Genomic DNA, 25,044 nt, shown 5'->3' on the forward strand with positions numbered 1-25,044 from the left:
TATGATGTGAATTGTTATAATGGAGTCATCAAGATATAGTATAATTGGGCATCTGTTGATATTTGTGTGTGTGTGTGTGTAATGGAAAAAAAAAACAAAACAAAAAAACATTAAATAAGAAGTAAATAGGAATTTCTTATTGCACTAAACAAGGGTGGTTCAAACCAGCTCAGTGTGCCTAGGACACCAGGCAAATCATGAAAGGGAATAGCAGGACTGAAGTTGCTTTACATTTTTTGTTTGATTGTTTGTTTGCTAAATCTTTGAATAAAAGTAGCTATTTTGCTTGTAAAATACCGTTCAGGAAAGTAACTTTATGGCTTGCCTGCTGTGAAAAACAGGCTACATATTTGACACCTTTACAGAAACAAGGAGACACCAAATGTGGGTATTAGGCTTAAACCTCAAACTCTAATATCATTTCATCTGAAGCTAATCCACACTGCTACAGACATAAATTATTGCTGATGGCATAAGTATGTGGCTATGTTCGTTGTAAAGGTTCCTCTTTATCTCCTTATCTGTATTCCTCCTCACGTTTCTCACACCCATTTGTGCACAGTTCTCCAGGTTTTTTTTCATCGTCTGAAAGTATCATTTTCAAAGGCTTTTGCTTTTCACGTCCATGTCAGTATTGCAGATTAGAATGTGACAGGGAATACCTGGTTGCATACTTCCTTTAAACCTGAGCCACTAGCACTGTGAAATGTTAGGGAGAGCACCCTTTCATCTCATACCATCCACCACTTTAAAGTGAAAGGTTTGTTGATGTAATCCTATTTCCAATCTATAGAGGTCACCTGTAATGTATTGCTCTGAAGATAAATACCTGTTACTGTTTGATGTTAAAGGCTTCTTTTCTAAGGCAAGTTTAATGATATTTTGGTTTTCTAGGACACTGTGTTGAAAATTTTGAAAACTTCAGCTGTTTTTAAACCATTGTTAACCTTTTATTCGATTGTTAACAGTCCTCACCAAGCTGATATTTTTATTATTTCAGTATGTTTCAGGTCTTTTTTTGTAAGGACCTGGTGAGTTTGAGGTAATCTGGGATGTAAGATGGAGTCACTAGCCCATTAATGACAGTACACAAACCTAAGAATATGTCCCTTTTGGCAATCAGTGACAAAGATGATATTGATTTCATTGGGAGAAGGATTGCATCTTGCCAGTATATCACAGAGGAAAGAAACAGAAACCTTAGTTCATAACAGCTCTTGCACAGTCACGAAACTCACATCCAGGAACTTTTTATTTAACATTGGTTATATGATTGGAAATCAAAGTCTCTGGGGGCCCTTATGAAACAAGTCACCACAGCATCAAAGTATGTAGCTTGAATTGTATGTTAAGCATTGTACAAATACTAGGTCTGTGTATATGTAGAATGGAGACTAACAGTTATTTTTTTCAGGTGCAATTGTGTGTTGATAGTTCTGGATACCTGAGTCTAACTACCTAGATCATAAAAGCAATTGATTGTGGATTTATGGGTGAAAATCTACCCCAAATGAAGTTGGTGACAAAACTTCAACCAATAAGGAGGATTCAACTCCCTGTTTTCCAATTTCTGTTAACATTGTTTGTGCAATATCTTATGGCATTTCTTAAGTTTTTTAACACTAAAATGTATTTCGTGGCTAAACTGTACTGGCAAGGTCTCCTAGAGAAACATAGTTTATGGGTTTTGTTGCTATAAGTCATACTGTTTTTCCCTAAAAAAAAAAAAAAAAAAAAAAAAAAGCAGAATTTTATTTCACAGCTTAACTGCATGTACTTTTGCTAGTAAGGCTAAGTCAGAGGTGAGCTTTTTGTTCTTCCTTATCCTTTCTGATAGAGGGTAGATGTAGGCTGGCAAAGGCTGTCTCTAGACAAATTGGAGTATTTCAGCCTTTTGGTTACATCTGAAGTTATGGCACATTTTAACAGCAATTTCTTGTCTGTTTCCCTGTCTGTTTTGGTAGCAGAATAAACCACTCTACCTGCCTGAAAGCAGGCAACTTTCACAGTGGTAGATCTGCACATTAATGTGAAACTCTTTGGTGCATTTTCAAAACCATGTTCCCATTTGCATGGAGCATTGCTGCAAGGATTAAAACTACTTACCTCATGTGGACAAAGAGCAGTAGCTCTTTGCTTGTAATCACTCTATTTCTTGACCCAAAGTAGTCACGTGGGGAGTTCAGGTTAGGTTAACAAGAGCAGGCGGACATACAAAAGGCTTCATTTCACTGGATCTTATGCTGACTCCTGTCTTTTTATTGTTAATACCATTTTGTTCATTTTCCTTTCTTTGTTTAATCTGCCTGAGAGCTCAGCTGGCAGCAGGAAAAGTTCTCTGGGCTTACTTGGCATGGCAAGTGTTTTTTAAGCCCCTTGCTACTTCAGGAGGAACCCAATTTCCAGGGCTCTGTCACTTTCCCTCTCTTGCTTTTTTATATTCAGTCCTTTTCTTACTATTCCTCGCATATGGTACATGCAGTTGGAATGACTTGCATCTGTCCAGAAGTGTGACTTTCTTAGAGCTGATTCTCCCATTCCTTTGTGTGTGAGCCAAAAAAAGGACTGTTACACAAGGCTGCCAGCAGCCTTCTCCCAAGAGACCATGTGTGGTCCCTCCACATTCATCTGATTTCCCATTCACCCCAAAGATCAAGAATGTTTAGACTTCATCCTGTCTCTGGTGGCCACCTCTTTGTCTGCCCATAAAGTTAAAAACCATTGCTGTTACGCTTCCAGTTCTATCGATGATAAACTATGGAAAACATCAGTGTCATATATTGTATTTAACATAAGGAGCTGTTTGACACAGTGTATCCTTGAAATGTTTATAGTGAATAAGCAAAACTTTTAATTCACTTTAATAAAAACTCCTTTTAACCTCAGAAGTGGAGACTGTACAATAAGGTTTTATCTTTCACAATCATGTTCACCCTTCTCAGTCTAAGGGCCAAACACTGCATAATAAATGGCAAGGAGCCTATTTCCATTTTGTTATGCCTTTTCCTTGTGCTGTGTGTGTTCACATCTAATGAGGAAAATAAAGATCATTCCTTGAATTCCTATAACATGGAGGCCAGTTGGCATTGCTGACCTCTTTGTTTCACTTCCCAATGTCCCCCTCAAAGGAGGGTTTTGGTGACAGGAGGAAGAAGAATAGACTAGTATATTACAAACTGATTGTAAGGTGGTTTGTTCCCTGCTTAGTCTTCTATACTGCCTTCTCTTTGCTGGTTATTCAAATTGTCTCTTTGAGAAAGAAGAAATCTTTGATATCTTTGAGCATCTTGAAGCTTCTCGATGATGTAAAGCAGTGTAGCAAACAAAGTGACTTCTCTAAGACTCAGAGGCTCTGATAAGGGGAGCTACTTAGCACCTCTGGAGGAAAGTACTTTAGGTAAGCTAAAATGGTTTTGAGGGAATGTGGCAAAGTGTATTAGTCTGAATTCCACCTTAGTGATATAAGTCATTATCCCTCTTTGGTCTTTTGCTAAATAGGTAGGCTGGCCATTGGATGGCCAAAATTGCTATGACAAACATCCTGAGATATAAGTGAACTGATGTGCGCTGTAGCTGGCTGAATGCTCCATCCACTTTCACTTCCACAAGCCCGCCCTTGGCCATATTCTACCCAACCATAGAATCAATAGCTTTGACCCAAGCCTTGCTCAGATGCTCATGATTTTGATATTTAGCAGTTTTCTATAACAATAGCTGAAGAGCAATACAACATGCCAAAGAACATGAGGGATTAATGAACCCTTTCCTCACACTTTGTTCCAAGACAGTAAGAGAGTCAGCCATTTGCAGAGGAAGACTCTAATGTGGTTTTGTATAGCGGCATTATGTGAAGGAGGATTGATTCTCTGACATTGAATAACATCCATATGGAAGTCTTGGGCTGAAATTTACTGTGACAGTATTCTGGAAAAGTATCTCCACATATTTGCTTATATTCTTTCCCTAGTCATTGAACTGCCTGGACTTTTGATCTGACTTGGTACAGTCATTCCTATTTTTGAACGTGTACTATATGTGCAAGAAAATGGGCCAGTGAATAAAAGACACAGCTTTGCCTGAATTTCTTCAACTTTAAGAAATTAACTTTTGCGTAGTAAATTGTGGCTTCCCTACTTCATTGCTTTAGCTCAACAGAGGACCACTAAAATACCTCCTATGTGTTTTGTATGATTTCATTTGCTCCTTACAGGCCTCATCTCAGACCATAATTCTTGATTCCTCCTAATTAGTTGCTGTGGAAATGGTTATCATAAACACAAACAATGGGAATATAACGAACAGATGAATTCTTAAGAAGCAAAGATTTGTTTTCCTGTAAATGAACAAAAACCCAAAGGAGAGGCATTTGAATATGTTCTGCATTGCCTTTCATCTCAGGATTTTACAGTTCTTCTCAAGTATTAATACATTAACATTTTTTTTTGAAAAGCTGATGCAGAAATGGTGTTGAAACCTTCAATATTAGTTGTCCGCAGAAACTCATGATCAAGTCATTGCTGCTTGCCGCTAAAAACAAGCTTTTCTTTATCCTTATTTCAGAGCTGTTGCTCTGAAAGCTGATTGGATTCTTCCCAATGTATTCATCATCACTGGTTATAAAGATTCTGCTGACCAAGTTATTTACACCTGTGCAGTCCAATTTGCTTCAAGGCTCATTTTATCACTCTGCCTTCAGATTCTTTCCCCTGGAGATTTGTAGGCAATTCCAACACTTTCAATAGTGTTGCCTCACTGTTGCTGCTCTATGTGAAAGAACAGTAAATGATTGTATCGAAGGGGAACAGGATGGAATGGAATCTGCAGGTGCATCAATCTCAGCTATGTTCTGCATGACCATCAGGAGTAAAATCAATAAAAATAATTTTTTTTTTTTTTTGCCACCAAAGTCAGCACATGTGCCTGAATATCCTCTGGGGAATCAAATCCATCACTCTACACAAGCCCACTGTATAGCAAAGTTCTCCTTAAGCACACAAAATGGGGCTTATGTGGTGTATAGGCCATGTGAATTCATGTGTGGATTTCACCAAGGGAGAGTCTCTTTGAGTCAGAAGATGCCTTTTTGCATAGTCAATTTTCAGAGTTGTACTATATTTTGGCATTGACAACACCTCTGTCAGAGAGCTGAATATTTATAACAGTTGCTTTTTACAGATGGGAAAACCAAGGCACAGGGAGATTAAATGGTCTAAAAGAGCACAGTCAGTTAATGGCAAAGTGAACACAGAGCTCAAGATTTCTGTCTCCTAGCCTCTGCAGAACATTTCTAGAGCAATATAGAAATGATGTAATATGCAAGCAGAATTGTTTCCAAACAAAAATATCTGTCAGGTTGTGTAAAACGTCAGCAACAGCTCTTTAAATGTGTGAGAATGGATTGATTTTAAGTGAATGTGTCCTTTTCTGTAATTTTTAGAAGGAAGAGATGCTTGAGTGTTAAAATGTTTTCTTCTCCTACTGACAATATATGTGTACATATATATATATAAATGACTCTGCTCATTGCTGGGGAATAGGAAATCTACATAGCTCTTAGGCTTCTGTCTTTTTTTCTTTTTTTTTTTTTTTTTTTTTTTTTCTGAAACTGAAGCTGTAAGCATAATTTAGGAAGTACAATCTTCTTGTTAGCTTATTGGAACTATACAGTAGGGTGTTTCCAGGATCATGTTGCAATATGCCCATGACAACACTGTAGAACTGAAATATGCACTAAGAAGATACACGAAGAAGGGCAAAATACTTTTACATAGTTTTTATATTATTCACACAGCTGGAATGTTTACAGCATAGTACAGAGTGTAACAAGAGCAAATGCTGAACCACATCAAGCAGTTCCCTTGTTGTGCATGTCATTTAAATATCAAATCTATAAGGGCGTTTGCTATGTTCTTCACACACACAAAGACCACAACTAAGTGACTTAAAAGTATCCCATGAGTTTTTAAAAATGCGGACAAACAACTCTCTTCTTTTGATAATTGCAAATACATTGTTCCACTCCGTTGGTTCTCCAACATCTGGTGTTTTATAAAGCATTTTTAAATGTCATCTCCCTTCCCTGTTTGCCCACACCCTTCCCACTGCACCTTAACCCCAGCATAACAAGAAACTTTAATTTCTAGAGAAATGTGTGGAAAGTCTTGCAAAACAGAGCTAACGAGTTGTGTCTGTATAGGTTTGAGCTATGTCTCAAATTAACAAGAAAGTCAAGTCAGTGACATGGTGCAACACTAACATACAGAGCTGTTTTCATGAGGATGATGAATGAAATACTGGGTTTATTCAGTGGAAACATGTTTCTAAATGATTCTTGCAGAAGAGATAACATAGTTCTTAGCATAAACTTGATATAACAGTCTTGACATTAGGTTTTGTTAAAAAGGTCATAAAGCAGTTTCTCAAGAATGAAAGACTGTACCCCCACTTGTAAGTACCGATATGTGTCCAAAGTTTGATTTGTAAATCAAATGTAATTCCTGCACAGCTAGCAAGTTAGTGAACTTTTTGGTTTGTGCTTGAAGGTGGCAGATGAAGGAACCGAGGTGGCAATGGGTAAGGTCATTCCCATGTAGCATTGGTCCGTAACCAGGGCACTTTAACATTGTTCATCAAAGTTCATCTCAGTCTGTTGTAGCATCCAGTTAATAGGATGCTTTACCTTGAGAAAGTGAATAAAGACACAGATTTAAAAATCTAAAATTAGCTGCAGAATCTTTACAGAAAAATCCCAAAGCATTGGGGTCTTTTTAAATAGCTGGAGGTGGAGGGGAGGTGTTCATTTTGCCTCATTTTAGCTTTCAAGTTACTCATATAGTCTAAGCAGGTTTTATAGTCAGTTTTCAGTGAAGAGAAATGGAGCAGGGGCACCTCTAGATGGCAGTTCATCCCGCCTGTCTAGGTGAGTCGAGGTGCTTACTTTTCATCTGTCTGAATTTAGAGGGGATGAATTTCACCTTTACTAGTTGACCTAGAGGAAAAAGCTTCACAATCTAATGAATTTAAAGTAAGACTTGCATCCTTAGGTCCTTGAAGTCAACAGGATAGAAATTTCCTTATGGTCTATATAAGAAAGAAATGAAGAAAAGTACTGGAAACCATTACTCAGTGAAGTTGCCTCTTTTGTCAACGCACTGTAAATGTACGGCCAATCTTAAGATAAGACATCTAGCTACAGGCAGAAGGTTACACTAGAAGATTTGTATTGACTTCTTGCTACACAAGTGGGGAAAAGAGGTGAGAATTTATTCTTCATGAAAAATGTCATATTAAAGTATGTTTTTAAAAGGTTACTGATGTAGAATATACAGGTGATTTCTGCTTATAGACATTGTGATTAGGATATTTTGAGTTCTTGTCCTCACGGTACCCTGGGCACTTCTCCACAGGCTACTGTACACTTAAAATACTATTAGTGGCCTATCTGAAATTTTTCCACAGTCCTTTTCAAATCTTATTCTTAGTTTTGTGTCGTCACAGGCGAAATATTAGTATCCAAGGAAATACACTGTAAGCCTATATCCTAAACCTTTTTCACATCGGCTTTGCAAGAGCTGCGTGACCATCAGATAGAAAGGTATAGCCTTGCCTGCTTTACTCTCTCTAAAACAAGGAGCAAGAGAAGAAAGAACAGTAGCACTCTCTTCAGCGTGTTAGAAACCAGACAACCTGTCTTAAGGTCCCAAGTAAGCTTGTACCTGTATGCAGTCATCTGCTTTTCTTTCTGTTAGCTAATTCCATAAGATTTTCCAGCTTGTGCTGCAGTCAGTCTAACATTTTCCTAGCTATTTATGTGCTCTTTATAAAGAGCATGACTTGCTTAAATTACCAAAAAAGTAGTTATAGAGATTATTTTTGCTCCCTGTAAATAAATTAAAGGTACAAATTTCAAAAGGAAAGACACACTTGTTCAAGTAAAGGCATAGAGAGTCTGTTCATGACTAGAATTAGGCTGACAGAATAAGGTACAACATTCCCATTGCAATAATAGAAGCAAATGTTGAAACTGCGATGGAGTTTGATAGGTTCAAGAAGGAGTTTACAGAGAAGATTATGGTTTTGAAGTACAAAGGCGCAGAACTGGACAAGTGGAAGTGAATATAGTGTTTGCTTTTTCCAAGAAGTCTCAGTCTTCTAAATTCTTGGTCCAAATATGTGCTTTTTTGATAGTTTGTGGCATGCAGTTTTTATTAAATGGAAGTAACAAAGGTGTAAACTTTGCCAGCTACAGTCTTTAAGAATCAGGCAATTTCTCTGTTTCAACCTTTAACCCTGTCTGTTGTCCCTTACTTTACGTGATGATTCACTGTGATGTTTATGATGCCACTCAGCATCCCTCAGTGTTGTGAGCTCAAATCACGTTACAGTGCAGTCACTATTCCTGTAACCCTAGAATTTTAAGAAACACAAGGAAATGGTAATTCCCTTTGGATCATCAGCCACGTGAGCATTTGTTCTCATGTGGTTTAGTCCCTCTTCTGTACATGACTGCCACTTGGGACTTTGCTGGCCTTTGTCCATTTTATTCCAGTTAGCATTTAGTTCACACGTCATTATAAGAACTGCTGGTTATGAAGATATGCAGCTCTTGTCATAACAGAAGTATTTTGCATGCACCTGCAATTTGATGTTTATGTTGGGGGAATATTGCAGAGTGAATAAAAAGCCTGAAATCACTTTTTTTTTTTTTTTTTTTTTTTCTGAGTCCACCTGCTATGGAGTTGTTTTGTTGTATTCTTTTGAGGAAGTTTTTGTTTGTTTGTTTGTTTTTGGTGTGTGTCTCTCTCTTTTTTTTTTAAAAAAAAAAAAAGCGATATGAAGGTGTGTTTATGACATTAGGAAAAAGGTACATTGTGGTATACAGTGCAGAGAAAAAAAATGTATAAGACAGATGGCTATTAACATGGTGTAAATACCTGATTTTCACATGCAAGGGGAAAATGGTATTCCACATATAGTCCTCAGGATGGAAGCTTCATGTTTGCAACAGTACCATGGAAATGTACGAGGATTAATCACTTCACATGCAGTATTTGTAACAGCAACATCAAAAAAAAGTCTCCTTAAGAGGCCTTATATTCCTATTGCATTTGATCCCTTTTCCACCTAGTCAGATAACCTGAGTTCATAAAGGCCACGATAGCCACCTTTGCAGTGTGTGTGCAAATGAAAGGACTTGGAATGTGCTCCCACCTGCCCACTGAAGAACTCCCCTGGTGCATGAAGCCCCTTGTCACTGTACCCAGTTGTCCCACCAGCCCTTGATTGCATGTAGGCAAGAAGGGTGTGTGTATATGTGTGTCAGGGCATACTGCGGCTGTGTTCTGCTGTCTCAACCAGGGGCTTACAGAATTAGGGAGCTATAAATGGCTTCCTAACAGTGTTTCCTAGCTTGCCTTTTCCATGTAAAATTTCATAGGAGAGCGTCTGGCCTGGTAGCATTCACAAAAGCAACAGATTTGGCCTTGAAATATTTCTTGCTTCTCATTGCAGGAACTAAAATGCCTTAAAATTAGAATGACCTAATATTCTTCAGCAACTGCACTGAAATTGAGTTCAGTCTCATGACAAATAATAAAAAAAAAAAGAATAAAAAAGTAGTTTTAATATTTTTTTTTACTATATTCAGTATTTCCTTTTTTTCAGTATTTCTTTTTAGAGATTTGGAGTTATTTTTTTTTTTTTTTTTTTTTTTTGGGGGGGGGAGGTTTTGGGGTAGGGGTTGTTTTTTAGTGTAGGCTGGCTTAGTAAGTAGCCATTGGTTGTTTTCATTGAAAACTGAGTGTCAAGACAGGAGTTAAGTTACAGTAAAATAATGGTACAAGGTAAACTGTATGTCTCAGCAGAAGGTATCCTGTGATGAAAGCCTCTTTCTTAAGTAGTCACTCTCTCTAAATAATGCATTATTTCCAGACACACTTGCTATTTTGTTCTTTGACAGATAATTACAAACTTGCTCCTCAAAAAAAAAAAAAAAAAAAAAAAAAAGACAGACGAACACCCATACACCTACAGGAAGGCTTTTAAATGTAGGTCCTGCTTAATCTGGTTTAATCTTTGTTTATAAAAATACATATGTGTTTTGAGAGCTCATTTTTCAACTTTGAAGCACCCTTCTGTATTTATTGCTCCTTTGTTTTTTTTTTTTTTTTTCAGCTCTCATACTATGAGAAAAAACAATGCCGGCAGTGAGTTTGTGGATATAAGCTAAAGTCTTTCTGAAATGCATGCATTTTTGCCAACTGCAGTTAGTGATTTTAATTGGCAAGCTAGTACCACCCTCATAGAACAGTGCCTTATAAAAATAAGGGAATTGCAGATGATGTTTGTGAATTCATTGCCTGGGTTTAAATATGGTGCCTTATCTCAAAATAAATGGCTGCAGAATGATGTGAATTTTATGTAGTGTCCTCTTTGTGTGAAAAAAACATGAAACAGATAAGCCAAAGAGAAGAAGGAAGGAGAGATTTAGGGAGAGGATGTGACTCAGGGATACAGGAGCCTTGAGATCGATAGAGAAACCCCAGCACAAGAATGACATCCAGCTGCAGACAAATGGTTGGAGAAGGAAGCCAAGGAGGAAGAAGAATTGTGAGTGGACAAAAAAAAATGTGGTTAGAAATGTAGAGTGGAGTTGATCCTTTTATCATTTCAGAAAAGGAGAGAGGCAACTGGATTTGGGGATGAACAAGATCCCAGTGAAAGTGAATGAGGACTGCTTCCCAGAGTGAGAGGACCTGAATTTTAATTTTTAATTTTTATTTTTTATTCTTGTGTTGTTTTCAGTGAAAAAAAAAAACAAAAACAAAACCACAACACAGAAAGGTATAACCCTGTCATCACAAATCAAAATATTTTGTTGAGTTTTAAAATATTTTTTTCTTTTTCATTTTGTTTAAAAGTGAATTTTGAAATAGAAACATAATTTAGAAAGAATTAATTAGGTTTTTAAGTAATTTGTCTTAGATTAGTAGCTTTTTTTTTTTTTTTTTTTTTTTTTTTTTTTTTTTTTTCTACAAAACTACTGCTGATTTCAACCTGAACTTATAAATCATTTTCACTCGGGCTCAAAAATCGCATATCATTCACTGGAAGTGCTATCTAGCTGTATAAATCATGAAATGTATTTGGGACTCTTACAGAAGAAAAAGCTGTGTGCAAAACATAATTGCTTTTAAATCCTGTAGATATAATTTCATCCAAGTGGCATTGAATCCAACCTGGAGTTTTGCTATTGCATGCCAAATACCTGCGTCATTTGGGAGTTCAGTTTGTTCATAGTCAAGAAAAGAATGCCAGCTTGCACTATATGACAGTTTGAATATGAAGTACCGTGAATGAAAATAACTTTTTGCAGTTTCCTGCCTCTTTTAATTGTTTGAAGTGCTAGGCACATATTCTTAGATATCCCTAGATTAGGCACTTTAAAATGGAAGCATTCAAAGTAACCAGTTACTTATGAAAAATGCAGTCTTAATGTATTTGTCTTGATCATTGAGAAAATAGAACTACACAAACTGTTTGCAAAATAGAACTAAACAAATTGTTTGCTTCAAGTCACACACAGAAAAATGAGGCACTTAAATTGAATGCATGCTTATTTTAGTGATAAACTGCATCCCTCTTACAGAGTTGTAGAAATCTCCTTCTCCTTTTCTAATAACTGTCCCCTGGCACATTCATCTGTGTGTATTGCTTAGGGGCCTGTCTGGAAATCTTTAGCGAGTTTTAAATCACAGGTTTCTCCATGTGCAGGCCAAATGTTACAGAAAATACTGAAAGTTCACGTGTGTGCACACGCATGCACAAACTCTCTCAAAGGCTTTAAACATCCGCAGATATCTTTAAAAGGCATATGCTAACAGAAGAAATTAATAGGTTTTGGTACAGGAAGGAGTTGCAGAGAAACAAGTTGTCAGCTATTCATAAAATGATTTTAAGAGTCCAAAATTGTGATCTGTGTACTGGTTTATGTACCCAGAAACCAGGGGGTGTTCAGTTTAAGTTACAGGTCTTAATCTAATAATGGTTAAAACATTATGGGACATTTTATTTTGTGTTTTAATACATTTTCTAACTATAGGAGGCTATTTTTATTTTCAACTGTTCTACACTACAGTTATACTTCCTAATCTAATATTGTTTTAACTCACTTACTACCCTTGGTGTATGTTGCATATTTCATAATTAAAATACAATTTGAGAAACTGGGGCACAAAGTGACTGTATGGGCTTTGAGCAGGCCATGGGAAAACAGTACAAGGTTGGAAGAGAAGTCAGATTTTTCTGTTTCACATTTCTTCACCAAGATTACTTTGTCAGCCACAGGTGAAATGGAGCCACCTGAGAACCAGTGTTTATTGCCAATACTCTAGTACCTTCTTGAAGGAGGTACAGGAGAGTATTCGCAACAGATACAGGACTAAGTGGATTTACAGACTAGCATCAAAGTTATGTTAGGCCTAATTTCCATAATTTGAGGAAGGAGAACCTAGTATTAATTCACCTCTGACGTTGCTATTGTACAAACTAATTTTTGTCTTTCCCAAGTTCTCCACACACCTCTGTCATTGAACACCTTTGCTGTGCCACTTTACTCCTGTGGATTGCAATGTTATGAAACAGTAAAAAGGGATGGTGGTTGTGTCGTTCGTGTACGCACATGCATGCTCAGTGCACACACACATCCATGTACATTTACATGTGCAGTAGGAGATTCTATCAAATCATAGGATTTGCCTCCAGTTTAAGTTTGAGAATGAGTAATATAGAGCCTATTTTGCCACTTGTACCCTCATGAAACAAGTGACCAAAAATGCAGGCATTTATCTGAACATAAAAATTATATTTTGTTTGATACAGCCATCTGGTAAAACTAACCAGTAGACAATAATAAATTTTCATTCACACACTTTCTGGTTAGTTAGCAGCATTAAAAAATTAAATTTTACCTCAAGTATTTAAATACATCTGCATCACTTCAGTTAATAAAACAAGATGTGTGTGATGGATGTGTTTCGAATAAACTTATTTATGTCCAGCAAACCTGACTTTGCAGAAGAGTGATGTTAACATTTTGTAATATTTTTGTCCAGCACTATTCAGGTAGTGAGAAAAAAAAAAAGAATATCACCACCTTTTAAAACTAAGTTTACAGTGGATTTTTCAACTGAAGTAAAAGAGGAAAAAGAGGATACTTTTGTCTGTTTATGTTAGTTATTCAGCTGTTTGGTTCATCTTGCTATTCTGTGTTCTCTGTAACACTCGTTCAATATGGAGATAGCAGGGAATATGCAGCTGTTATCCATGTCTTAGGAATGAAAGATATCAGATAAAAGGTTCAGCAACACCCTCTTGTTCAAAGGAAATGCAAGAGCAAATTTTGGATAAAGGGTGATATCACATCCTTGGAATAAGTTGTTATTTGTTTATGACTGCCCTTCAGGTTTGGATCTCATGTTAGTGCTGCAGTTTCTTTGAAAACTGTTATTGATCAGAAGGAGATCTGGATTTCGATGGGAATTGGTATAAAAAGTTATACTGATCGAAAGGAGTCTGCTGTTGTTGAAAAGGACATAGTCATTATAAAATAATGTATATTTTTTAAAGTATTGTTAAATTTGAGGAAGATGACCCTTCCCTTTCATCTTCTTTTTTTTTTTTTTTTTTTCCTCTTTCTCCAGTCTTCATCTGTATGTAGGGAGTGGTTTTTCATTTTTCATTTCATTACAGTAAGCTATCTAAGACTTTGCTGGTCAGCAGCAGCAGTAAATGTAGGCTCTTTCTGGGGCAGAGAAGTTAATTGCAAGACTGAGTTTTAGTTTGTTCTGTTAATTCTGACAAAGCAGCTGTCTCTTAACAACATCCCTATAATTTTATCATAGCTCTTAAGCACAGTCAGGCCTCTGTACAAGCACAGAATAGATGTATGGTCTCACTCTAAAGATCTGAAGTACAGTCAAAGTATTTTGTAGTTTAAATGTGTAAAACTGCAAATGCCAAATGATAACTGGGGAAAATTGCCCACCTAAGTCAGGAGGGGGATTTGGCAAGGGAAATTTTAACGCCAACTTTATACTCAAGAGAAAGCGATGTTACAGACTCATTGACATATTATTTTCATTGCACACTGTGGACTGCACAGAGGTTATGTTTTGAGCTGATTTCACATATTCTTTCCATGGAGGGAGGAAACTTGCTGGTGGTTTGTTCATGGGATATTCATTAGTATACTTAGTCATCAGCAGTTATGTCATGATACTCTTTTATAGAATACGTAAAACAGTGTGTATAGTAGAAGAAAATTTTGGGTGACTAAAAGATGATAACTAGCAGAAATGACTAGCAGTAATGACAGATCACTGTAGGAAGTTTTTACTGGTGGAAGCAGGCACAATAAACAACATTGATATTGGCATAGATTGTCATAAGCCATATTGAGAACACTAGTTTTCTGCACTATTGGCTATTGCTGGCTGCTAACAAAGATTTTGGTCATATTCCAATGTTTTTTTCATAGTTAAGGGTCTCACAGTAGCAATAATTTTAAGTCTTCTGTGTATTAAACTGCAAAAAACCACTAACATAAATATAATCTGTCTTTCAAATCCAATAAAGTTGAAAACACAGAAATGTAGTTCTTGCCTCTGCGGAGGCTGTTGGCATTTTCCAGTAGTTAGAAAAAAATGGCCAGTGTGAACAGACCAATTTGTATTTAAAACACAGATTTACAGTGTCAGATGATATCTCTTTATGACCATTCTTGTCAACATAGAGGGAAACAAGATATTCTGCCTGAAATAGTATGTGGATTGTAAATCATACACTACTCCCCAAAATAAAATTTCCTATAATTAATTTATGCAAATCTATTTTGTTTTTAAGTCATTACATTAGCAAGTACTTTCTAGAATGTCTAAGGTATAAAGCACTCAATTCTTAGAGGAGGGTTTTGGTAAGAGGCCAGATATTCTGAGCATTTTGTATGTGTTCTAATGTTTGTGTGTGTTTGTATTTGTCTGTGTGTATCTACATGTGTATTTGTGTATATATGTATATGAATATGAGAGAGAAAAGATTTTACATATTTATTAGACTTCTGGATATGAACACAAAATATTAGTCAATACAGTGCAACACCAGATCAGAGCTTATTCTATAAGGAAAACATCTTTTTTTCTTTGAATCTGGGTTAGATTTTTTTTTTTTTTTTAAACTATGTTTTGGGGGGAACTATGCTCACCCAGTGGAAAACTCTTTGCAGCTATCCAGAAATAAAAAAGGAAAACCCTTAAAATGATAGTCTGTCCTTAAAGCAGTCCAACACAGATATTGACAGGCTTTGAATTTATAGTCTTTCTCCTCTTGACAGCTAAATCAAGTAAAAAATGGTTAGTGACTTGGCATTGAATTTATCAAAAGAAGAAAGAATCTTTGTTTTCTTCCTATGATCCTTAAATGATAATTTTATTATGAAAAAAAGTTCTCATTATGATCATCATGTAAACAATATTTTCTGCCTTTACTTGGCAACAGAAATATGATTTTTAGCACTGAAGAAAACAAATTTTTTAAAACGGATTCATCCAGTCCTCCACTGGCATTTTTTAGTTTTGCAAATAGCTCATTTCATAAAATGAAATATGATCTGTTTTTCATATAATGGAAGTATTGAATTCTTTAACTGAATTTAATCCCAAATTTAGGGGATTTTGGTAGCGATACATGTGTGATAGGTGTTATACATAGATAAGGAAGAAAAAGACCACCAAAACCCCAAGGTCAGAATTTTAGAGTAGTGTTATTGAACAGTCTGAGCATGTATGATATGATATACGTGACAAAAATTCTTTAGAAAAATAAAACAAAACAAAAAAAATCCATGAAAGAATTGGTCTGAAGAACAGTAGTGTTGGAATATTATTTTTATGTAGGATTTGTTTTATTCACATTTGGCAACAAGAAGTGGAAAATATAACTATTTTTATTCCATGGCACTGAGAACAAAATTCTAGATTTCTTTAAAACTCATTGAAATGGGGTATTTGGTGGAGGCCATGAACTACCTTAATACATATTCCATCATTCTGTGCTGCATTTTTTTGTTTTGTTTTTATTCACTTCAGCATACTGAATGATTGAAAATCCAGCTACAGCTAGCATAGGCTTCATTGTTGGATCTGAATCCTTAGATGTGCACTGAATGACAAGTGGTGTACCCAGGAAACCTAAGGCTGTCTGAAGGGAGAGAAGGGCTGGGGTAGTTGGATGAATACTTAATTCCTTATATCTGTTTTATGTCTCTAGTCAGCTTGGAAATACAGATTTCCTAGTGAAACAGTTATATACTCTTTCCAAGAACTCTGCTCTCTTGCAAAAAAAAAAAAAAGATTGGCTTCTATGTAAAGTGTCAGCAGAGGAGGAAAAGTAGGAAAGAGAGGAAAAAAATACTGCTTAAGGATCTCAACAGAAAAGCTAGCTTAAAAAAAATATTCCTACTGGCATAACCTTTTGGCCTATAATGAAGATGAAATCCTCACATGACAAAACACTCTATTCCCCCGTGTCAGAAAAAGTACACGGCCTAGCAAAGAATTGCAGTTGTCAAAGGCAGTAATTACCAACACTCTGGAATGAGATGAGAAATTATTTGTTTCTGTTCTATAAATTCTCTAACAAGGATTTAGCCTCCTTCGCTGAAATCTCTTATGACATGCCTGTGGAACTGTAAGAAATAAAACCAAAATAAAAACTAACCCTCCCCCAAAGAAACAAACCTTTACAATATTAGGAGTAGATCTCCAGATTATGTCAGTTAACTTCTTCTATCTTTTATTTATTGTATCCATAGCTTTCCACATTTAAAAAATAGTCACTGTAAATTACCACTTAGCAGTAATAGGTGCTTATGTCAGCAATCAAATTTTTTCCAGCATGATAAGGGAATTAATATTTTGGTTTGTGTTTTTGAGGATTAATGCATATGGTCACCATACTATACTGCAGTTTCAATATTTAATTTTTCTGTTTAAATTGTATCATGAATATCTTTATACTTCTGTTCACTTAGGAAAGCTGTAGGAAAAAAAAAAAAAAGAAAGAAAAGGAAATGTTACATTTGATCCCTTACTGTTGAGTGAAGGAAAGGCAAAAGCAACATAGCTTGGCATGGAAATCCATCTGTTTAATTCAGAGCAATAATTCCCTTTTGGCCATCTCTCTGAGTATTGTATTATAACATATTCTTTTTCCAGTCTGGCCTCTTGCACATACACAAAGTTACAATGGAGAAATTGAAAAATTCCATTTGGCATGAATTTGACCCATTTGCACCTTTATCTTTGGTCCCACAGTTTAATATGGATTTTTCAAACAGAAGGATAAAAGTATACTTGGTAGTGCATCTCTCCTCCTTCTTCATTGTCTTCATTTACCTATTTATTTTAATTGGTGTAGCACTCATTTAATATGCATTATAAATAATTTTAACGGAACAGTCTACAAACATGGGCCATTGCTGTTGAGAGGAAGCCTTCAGTGGTTTGCCAAAAATATCTCTTGCATATAGGTTTTCTATGTTTAAATTTAAGCTTCTTTTCATTTATTCAGTAGGTGTCATACAGTGTCATAACTGTAATGTATACAAAGGACATATGGTCATCCTTCACAAAAGATGTGGTTCCAACCATATAAAGTTATAAAGGAGGCAGCTTTGTGAAAGACAAATGAGCAATCATGGCTGTTTTTTTCTAACTTCTACAGTTTCCTCAGAAATCCCATTATGGATGTAAAATGGACCACTTATTAGCAAAATAATTTAAAATCTTTTAGAGTAGTTCCAACTATAATCAGACACAATCTTTTTGGTCTGTTCTACATTATAGGCCTAATTTTAATTGGAGCACTAAAGCTGAGCCCTTTGATTCTCAGTATTGGCACTCAGTCTAACTTTTTAACCTTGATTTATGTTTTGGGGATTGAAAGTTATGTTTTGAATAAGGCAAGGAGGGAGGGATCTCCCGCAAAAGAATCTGGATTCTTTTGGCCATACAACTTCATTATCAGCATAAAACATTATTCCATAAAACAGTTCCCTCTCTGAGGCCACACAGAGAGAAGCATACTTTTTTTTTTTTTTTTTTTTTCTTTCTATATAAAGCTCTAGTTTCAATCAGAAAGGGAGCACAAGATAATTTTGACAAAAATGCATAAAAGATGTTGTTTGTTCCAGTACAGAATGAAAGCATTTAATGAAACCTCAAAATTTGCTGTGAAATTAAGCTATCAGCTTCCCTGTTGTCACTTATCCTTTTAATGCATTTTTACCACTCATTACAGATTAATATGGATAAAGCTCAAAGATCAATGGATCCATTTCATCTTGACCTATATACCACACTAGAATATAAACAACATTTTGGACTATTCTTGGTCTTCATCTTTGGTGGTGCTAGACTTGCATATTAAAATTAAAATCATGCATATTAAAATAATGATACCAGTAAACCATACAAACTGTAGTTTTATAGTTTTATTGATATAAATAACCTGACTTCTGAACTAAAACCTTAAAATAATTTTTTTTTTAGTTGTATGTGTACATACTCTTCTGATCTAGAAACGACTGCTAGTTCCTATTTTCCTAAATAACAAATATAAGAGTTGAGACATAGGTACTCTGATGGCTCACTCTATGCAGGCTGTCAAAAATAAAACAAACTTTGTCCAGACATTTATATATAAAGTCCTCCTTCTGATATGAAAGGTTAATAAAGATCAGGTTTCAGCAGGAAGAAAGAAGCCTCCTCATACAGCATGTATAGCAAGACATTTGTTTTGAAACAAATATGTTAAATCATCCAACATGCAACAAGTACAAGAACTCAAATTAATGGTGTTCAGCCAAATGCAACATCACAAGCAGTAATAGGTCTGAGTTACAAATTTTTCCAGAGAGGATAAAACCAGTTTCTTTTTGTTAACTTGTATAATTTAAAATTCTTAGTGTCTGTGTTTACATGCCAACAAGTGCACCTCTTGTCTGATCAAGACTGTCGACTTTTATCAGCTTCAGGGAAAGAGAACTGCCAAACACCACAAAAGGTGACAGTTGAGCAGACAAGGTGCTGACATGGGTCCATTAATGTCTTATTAATCACACTGAAATTTTAAAGGATGATTTTCTTTAGTGGGGAGAAAATTTTCTCAATAACTTACCAGATATTGTGAAGACTGGAAATGAGATGGGTAGTCAGAGGCCAATGATGGATTGAATTTTCTGTTACCAAGACACACAATAAACAATTGTATTTCATCCTGAGGATGTTCACCTGGGGAAGAGTTCAAAAGGGACAGTTACTCATGTGGTCTTTTGGCTTCCTTGGACCAGGATAGCTTCTGAGATCATTCTAAGTTTTAGACAGCTATCAAAACCAAATTTCCCTAATTTTTCTATTGCTTATTGATATATTTTGTAGTTGTTGTTTGACTGATTGTTTGTTTGTTTTCATTACCACTTTTTTTTTTTTTTTTTTTTTTATGTTTGGAGAGACTGGTTGACAGTTTGCTTTTTCAATTCCCATGTTCCTTCAGTTTTTCCACCAAACCAGTTTATTGTCTGAAACGTATGTGGTAATCAACCATTATTGCTTCTTGATAGTATTTTCTTATTAAATTTTTATTTACCTGCCTTCGCATCTGCACAGAATGAGGAGAGAAACTGTTTCAGAAATGATCAAGATAGAGTACGCCAGTGAGAGCAATGCAATTTTGCCTTGTCTGCTTCTGTACTAGCGACACTGGTATGTATGTGTATTTGTTGGCTTGTTGTGTTTGGCAAAGAAAAAGACTGTGCACTCACTGTGTAGGGCTCACATAAAACCTCTTCACATGTATACTCGAGATGTGGACAAGTTAGTTCTCTGTTGTATTTTTTATTCTTTAGCTTACTATTGAAAATTCTGTTTTTTCTTTCTAGTCACAGCTATATCAAAAGTTCCCCCCTTGCCTGTCCCTATACAGAACCCTAATAAAAGAAAATGTTACTTTATACCACTTACTACTTTGCTTGCAAGCTCTAGGGAGCCTAAGACAAAAAAAGCTATGAATTTGATGGTTGGACTTGATAATCTTGAAGGTCTAAATAGGACTTCAACTTAGGAGTTGGACTTGATGTTCCTTATGGGTCCCTTTTAACTTAGGATATTCTATGATTCTATGCTTCTAGATGATTCTATGAATTTATGCACAGACGCTGATTGATGGAATCGTTGCACACACCACTGTGGATGTTTAAAATGGCTGTAAGAGAGTCTTTTTAAGAGACAACTGCAAGATTCTTTTTTTTTTATTATTTTTTTTTTATTTTTTTTCCTGAAAGTCTGGAGTATTTACCTTTATTCCTAGCAACTGTAGCTGAGATCCATAGATTGCTGATAATGAGAATATGTCCATTTAAAGCCCTTCCCTTCTCTTTCTTCCTTTGCAATTCCAGAGAACTACAAACCAATAACGTCAAATGGAAGATTACCTTTCTACCTGCCCAAATCCCTTAGGAACTCACACAGCTCTGCTATATTCAAGATGTCAGTATAATTATACGTATAATATGTAAGATATGTTCTCTAGTAATTCCCACATTCCCATACTGGTTCATCCAGCCCACTTTGCATTGCAGCTTCTCCTGTTAGGTATTGTTCTCAGGAGGTGTCTCCAGATGTTATAAAATTCCAATATGTATGCTTTATGTGTAGAAGTCACCTTTATAAATAAATAAATTAAATATTCACTTTGGTGGTTGGGGGGGTGGGGTAGGGGGGAAGCTTTGCTAAGTTGATCTGAAGTGTTTTGGAGTACTGTCATGCTCTCACAACAGACGCATGTAAATAATGTTTAAAAAATTCAACCACAAGTCCTAATATACAATATTTGTTCATTTATCTTTCAGTATCTTCTAAAAATAAACACATTACAAGCAAAGCCAAAGTGATCTGCTTAACTTTTCAGTGTTCAGGCAATGGAAAGTCTCTACATAGACCCTGAAATGTTAATGATTTCTTTTGTTTTATATCCATTTGTTTTGAATACTATTTTTGCTGCATTTCTAAGTATCATAATACTCCAAAAGCTTTCCATTGTTCTAGCTCTCACCAACAACTGTTCCAAATGGCTCAGTTGAAGTTTACATAGAGTAGCTCAGAATTTACAAATGTATTGCCCATATTCCTTAGTTTTTGTGGTTTATATTGAAAAGTAAACAGTACTTCTCCCTCTGATCCTTATATTTTCATGGTCACGGTCACACAGTCATGAAGAGCACAGAGAAATAGTTTAGAAACAAGCTTATTAATGGAGACATTTCCTACAAATAACTGAGGAAGGAGGGTCTGTTGCAAGTCTAGACACAATTAACTCTTGTAGAAAGATTTATAAAAATTCAAAGGTGTAATCAAAAGTAACCTGAAAAACGCATGGTATTATCTTACTTGGAAACACCTGTGTGATCTGAGATAGGAATGAAATACAGATTAAAGAAATGCATGTAAATTAGTGCACTGAAACTGAAATGAAACTTTGCAATGCATTAATAGAGAATTATGGAGAAAAATCTTGTCACTGTCTGTATTCTCTCTTGAGTATTTTTCTTTTGTGTGCTGTGTTCTTTCCCTTCATGGATTCCTTGCACTAACAAATAAGTACCTATGGTATCCAAACAGAATAGCATAGTGGTATATATTCAGAGTAGAATATAACTTTATTTGTGTATGTATATGCACCTATATATGTGTGTGTGTGTGTATGCATAAAGTATTGAAGTGACCCAGGCCATTAAATCCTTTGCATATATGTATATATACATATATATGTATATATATATATGTATATATATATATATGAGATCTGAATTTGATTTGAGATTGTTTGAAAATTCAGTGTAACAGCTGTGATTCTTAGGAGATGCCCCATGGTCTATGTTAGTGAGGGGTTTTAAGGGTCTGATATATTCATGTCCAGATATAGTGTCTAGCTGAGGTGTCAAAGTGCCACAATATTATCAGAATATTTGGGGTAGTCTTCTACTTGGTTCAGGTTGAAAAAACATTGCTAGTGATTCTGGTCAAAAGAGAGAGAGAGATCAGTTTAACCAAAGTATACTCTTCCAGCACTCACTGAATGGCCATTAACATCGTGGGAGACTCTATCCTTAGGGGGACAGAGGGCCCTATTTGTCGGCCTGACCCTACCCGTAGGGAAGTCTGCTGCCTCCCTGGGGCCAGGGTCAGGGATGTTGCCAGGAAGCTCCCCAACCTGGTACGCCCCTCTGATTATTATCCTCTCCTGATAGTCCAGGCGGGCAGTGATGACATTGATGACAGAAGCCTGAAGGCTATCAAAAGAGACTTTAGGGGGCTGGGACGGTTAGTGGACGGAGCAGGAGTGCAGGTAGTATTTTCGTCCATCCCTACGTTGACAGGGAGGGGTACGGAGAGGACAAGGAAAGCCCACCTGTTAAACACGTGGCTCCGGGGCTGGTGCCTACGCAGAAATCTTGGGTTTTTCGACCATGGGGCAGTTTACTCAGCGCCTGGTCTGATGGCCGTAGACGGGTCCCTATCCTTTAGGGGAAAAAGGATCCTGGGCCAGGAGCTGGCGGGGCTCATTGATAGGGCTTTAAACTAGGTAAGAAGGGGGATGGGGCTGAAGCAAGGACTGTTGGGGCTGTGCCAGGGGGAGCAATGGCAAGGCCGGAGGATAAGGTAAAGGCCCAGCTGAAGTGCATCTACACCAATGCACGCAGCATGGGTAACAAACAGGAGGAGCTGGAAGCCATCGTGCAGCGGGCAGGCTACGACTTGGTTGCCATCACGGAAACGTTGTGGGACCAGTCTCATGACTGGAGTGCTGCGATGCCTGGCTATAGGCTCTTCAGAAGGGACAGGCAGCACAGAAGGGGTGGCGGTGTGGCTCTCTATATTAGAGAGTCTTTCGATGTTGTAGAACTCGAGGCTAGGAATGACAAGATCAAGTCCCTTTGGGTTAGGATCGGCAGGGACAACAAGGCTAGTGTCCTGGTCGGGGTCTGCTATAGACCGCTGAACCAGGATGAGGAGACGGATGAGGAGTTCTACAGGCAGCTGACAGAAGTTGCGAAATCGTCGGCGCTTGTACTCATGGGGGACTTCAACTTCCCTGACATATCCTGGAAGCACAACACAGCCCAGAGGAAGCAGTCTAGGAGGTTTCTGGAGAAAGTGGAAGATAGCTTCCTGACGCAGCTGATTAGTGAACCTACCAGGGGTGGTGCCCTGCTAGACCTTCTCTTCCCAAACAGAGAAGGACTGGTGGAGGATGTGATTGTCGGGAACAGTCTTGGGCAGAGTGACCACGAAATGGTGGAGTTCACTATTCTTGGCGGGGCCAGGAAGGGAACCAGTAAAACCACTGTATTGGACTTTCGGAGGGCTGACTTTGGGCTGCTCAGGACACTAGTTGGTGGAGTCCCATGGGAGGCGGTTCTGAAGGGCAGAGGGGTCCAGAAAGGCTGGGCGCTCTTTAAGAGGCAAATCCTAATGGCGCAGGAGCGGTCTATTCCCATGCACCCAAAGATGAGCCAGCGGGGAAGAAGACCAGCCTGGCTCAATAGAGAATTGTGGCTTGAGCTTAGGAGAAAAAAGAGGGTTTATAATCTTTGGAAAATTGGGCAGGGCACTAAGGAGGACTATAAGGATGTAGCGAGGCTGTGCAGGGACAAGATTAGGAAGGCCAAAGCTCATCTGGAGCTCAATCTGGCTACTGCTGTTAAAGATAACAAAAAACGCTTTTATAAATACATCAACACAAAAAGGAGGACTAGGGAGAATCTCCATCCTTTACTGGATGCAGGGGGAAACTTAGTTACAAGAGATGAGGAAAAGGCGGAGGTGCTTAATGCCTTCTTTGCCTCAGTCTTTAGCGGCAAAACCGGTTGCTCTCTGGATACCCAGTACCCAGAACCGGTGGAAGGGGACGGGGAGCAGGATGTGGCCCTCACCATCCATGAAGAACTGGTTGGTGACCTGCTACGGCACTTGGATGTCCACAAATCGATGGGGCCGGATGGGATCCACCCAAGGGTACTGAGAGAACTGGCAGAGGAGCTGGCCAAGCTCCTATCCATCATTTATCAGCAGTCCTGGCTATCGGGGGAGGTCCCAGTTGACTGGCGGCTAGCAAACGTGACGCCCATCTACCAGAAGGGCCGGAGGGCAGACCCGGGGAACTACAGGCCTGTCAGTTTGACCTCAGTACCAGGGAAGCTCATGGAGCAGATCCTCTTGGGAGTCATCATGCGGCACTTGAAGGGCAAGCAGGCGATCAGGCCCAGCCAGCATGGGTTTATGGAAGGCAGGTCCTGCTTGACGAACCTGATCTCCTTCTATGACAAAGTGACGCGCTGGGTGGACGAGGGAAAGGCTGTGGATATGGTCTACCTTGACTTCAGCAAGGCTTTTGACACCGTCTCCCACAGCATTCTCCTCAAGAAACTGGCTGCTCTTGGCTTGGACTGGCGCACGCTTCGTTGGGTTAGAAACTGGCTGGATAGCCGGGCCCAAAGAGTTGTGGTAAATGGAGCCAAGTCCAGTTGGAGGCCAGTCACTAGTGGCGTCCCCCAGGGCTCAGTGCTGGGGCCGGTCCTCTTTAACATCTTCATCAATGATCTGGATGACGGCACTGAGTGCACCCTCAGTAAGTTTGCAGATGACACCAAGCTAGGTGCGTGTGTCAATCTGCTCGAGGGTAGGAAGGCTCTGCAGGAGGATCTGGATAGGCTGCACCGATGGGCTGAGGTCAACTGTATGAAATTCAACAAGGCCAAGTGCCGGGTCCTGCACCTGGGGCGCAATAACCCCAAGCAGAGCTACAGGCTGGGAGATGAGTGGTTGGAGAACTGCCAGGCAGAGAAGGACCTGGGAGTGATGGTTGATAGTCGGCTGAATATGAGCCAGCAGTGTGCTCAGGTGGCCAAGAAGGCCAACGGCATCCTGGCTT

General features: G+C 37.8%; 1 protein-coding gene across 16 annotated transcripts in view; it reads left to right on the top strand.

The window, feature by feature from the left end:
- SUGCT (succinyl-CoA:glutarate-CoA transferase) overlaps window positions 1-25,044 on the top strand; it is a 324,219-nt gene that overhangs the window by 216,463 nt on the left and 82,712 nt on the right. Inside the window, exon 15 of one of the 16 annotated variants that reach the window (XM_072033303.1) lies at window positions 19,722-19,787. The exons of the other annotated variants lie outside the window; for them this stretch is intronic. Coding sequence (XP_071889404.1) covers window positions 19,722-19,772 — 51 coding nt within the window. The 3' untranslated portion in view covers window positions 19,773-19,787. Of the gene's footprint in view, window positions 1-19,721; window positions 19,788-25,044 lie in introns of those variants that run through there. 16 annotated transcript variants of the gene reach the window in all.

The sequence above is a fragment of the Anas platyrhynchos genome, chromosome 2, assembly GCF_047663525.1.
Source record: "Anas platyrhynchos isolate ZD024472 breed Pekin duck chromosome 2, IASCAAS_PekinDuck_T2T, whole genome shotgun sequence".
Lineage (NCBI taxonomy): Eukaryota > Metazoa > Chordata > Aves > Anseriformes > Anatidae > Anas > Anas platyrhynchos.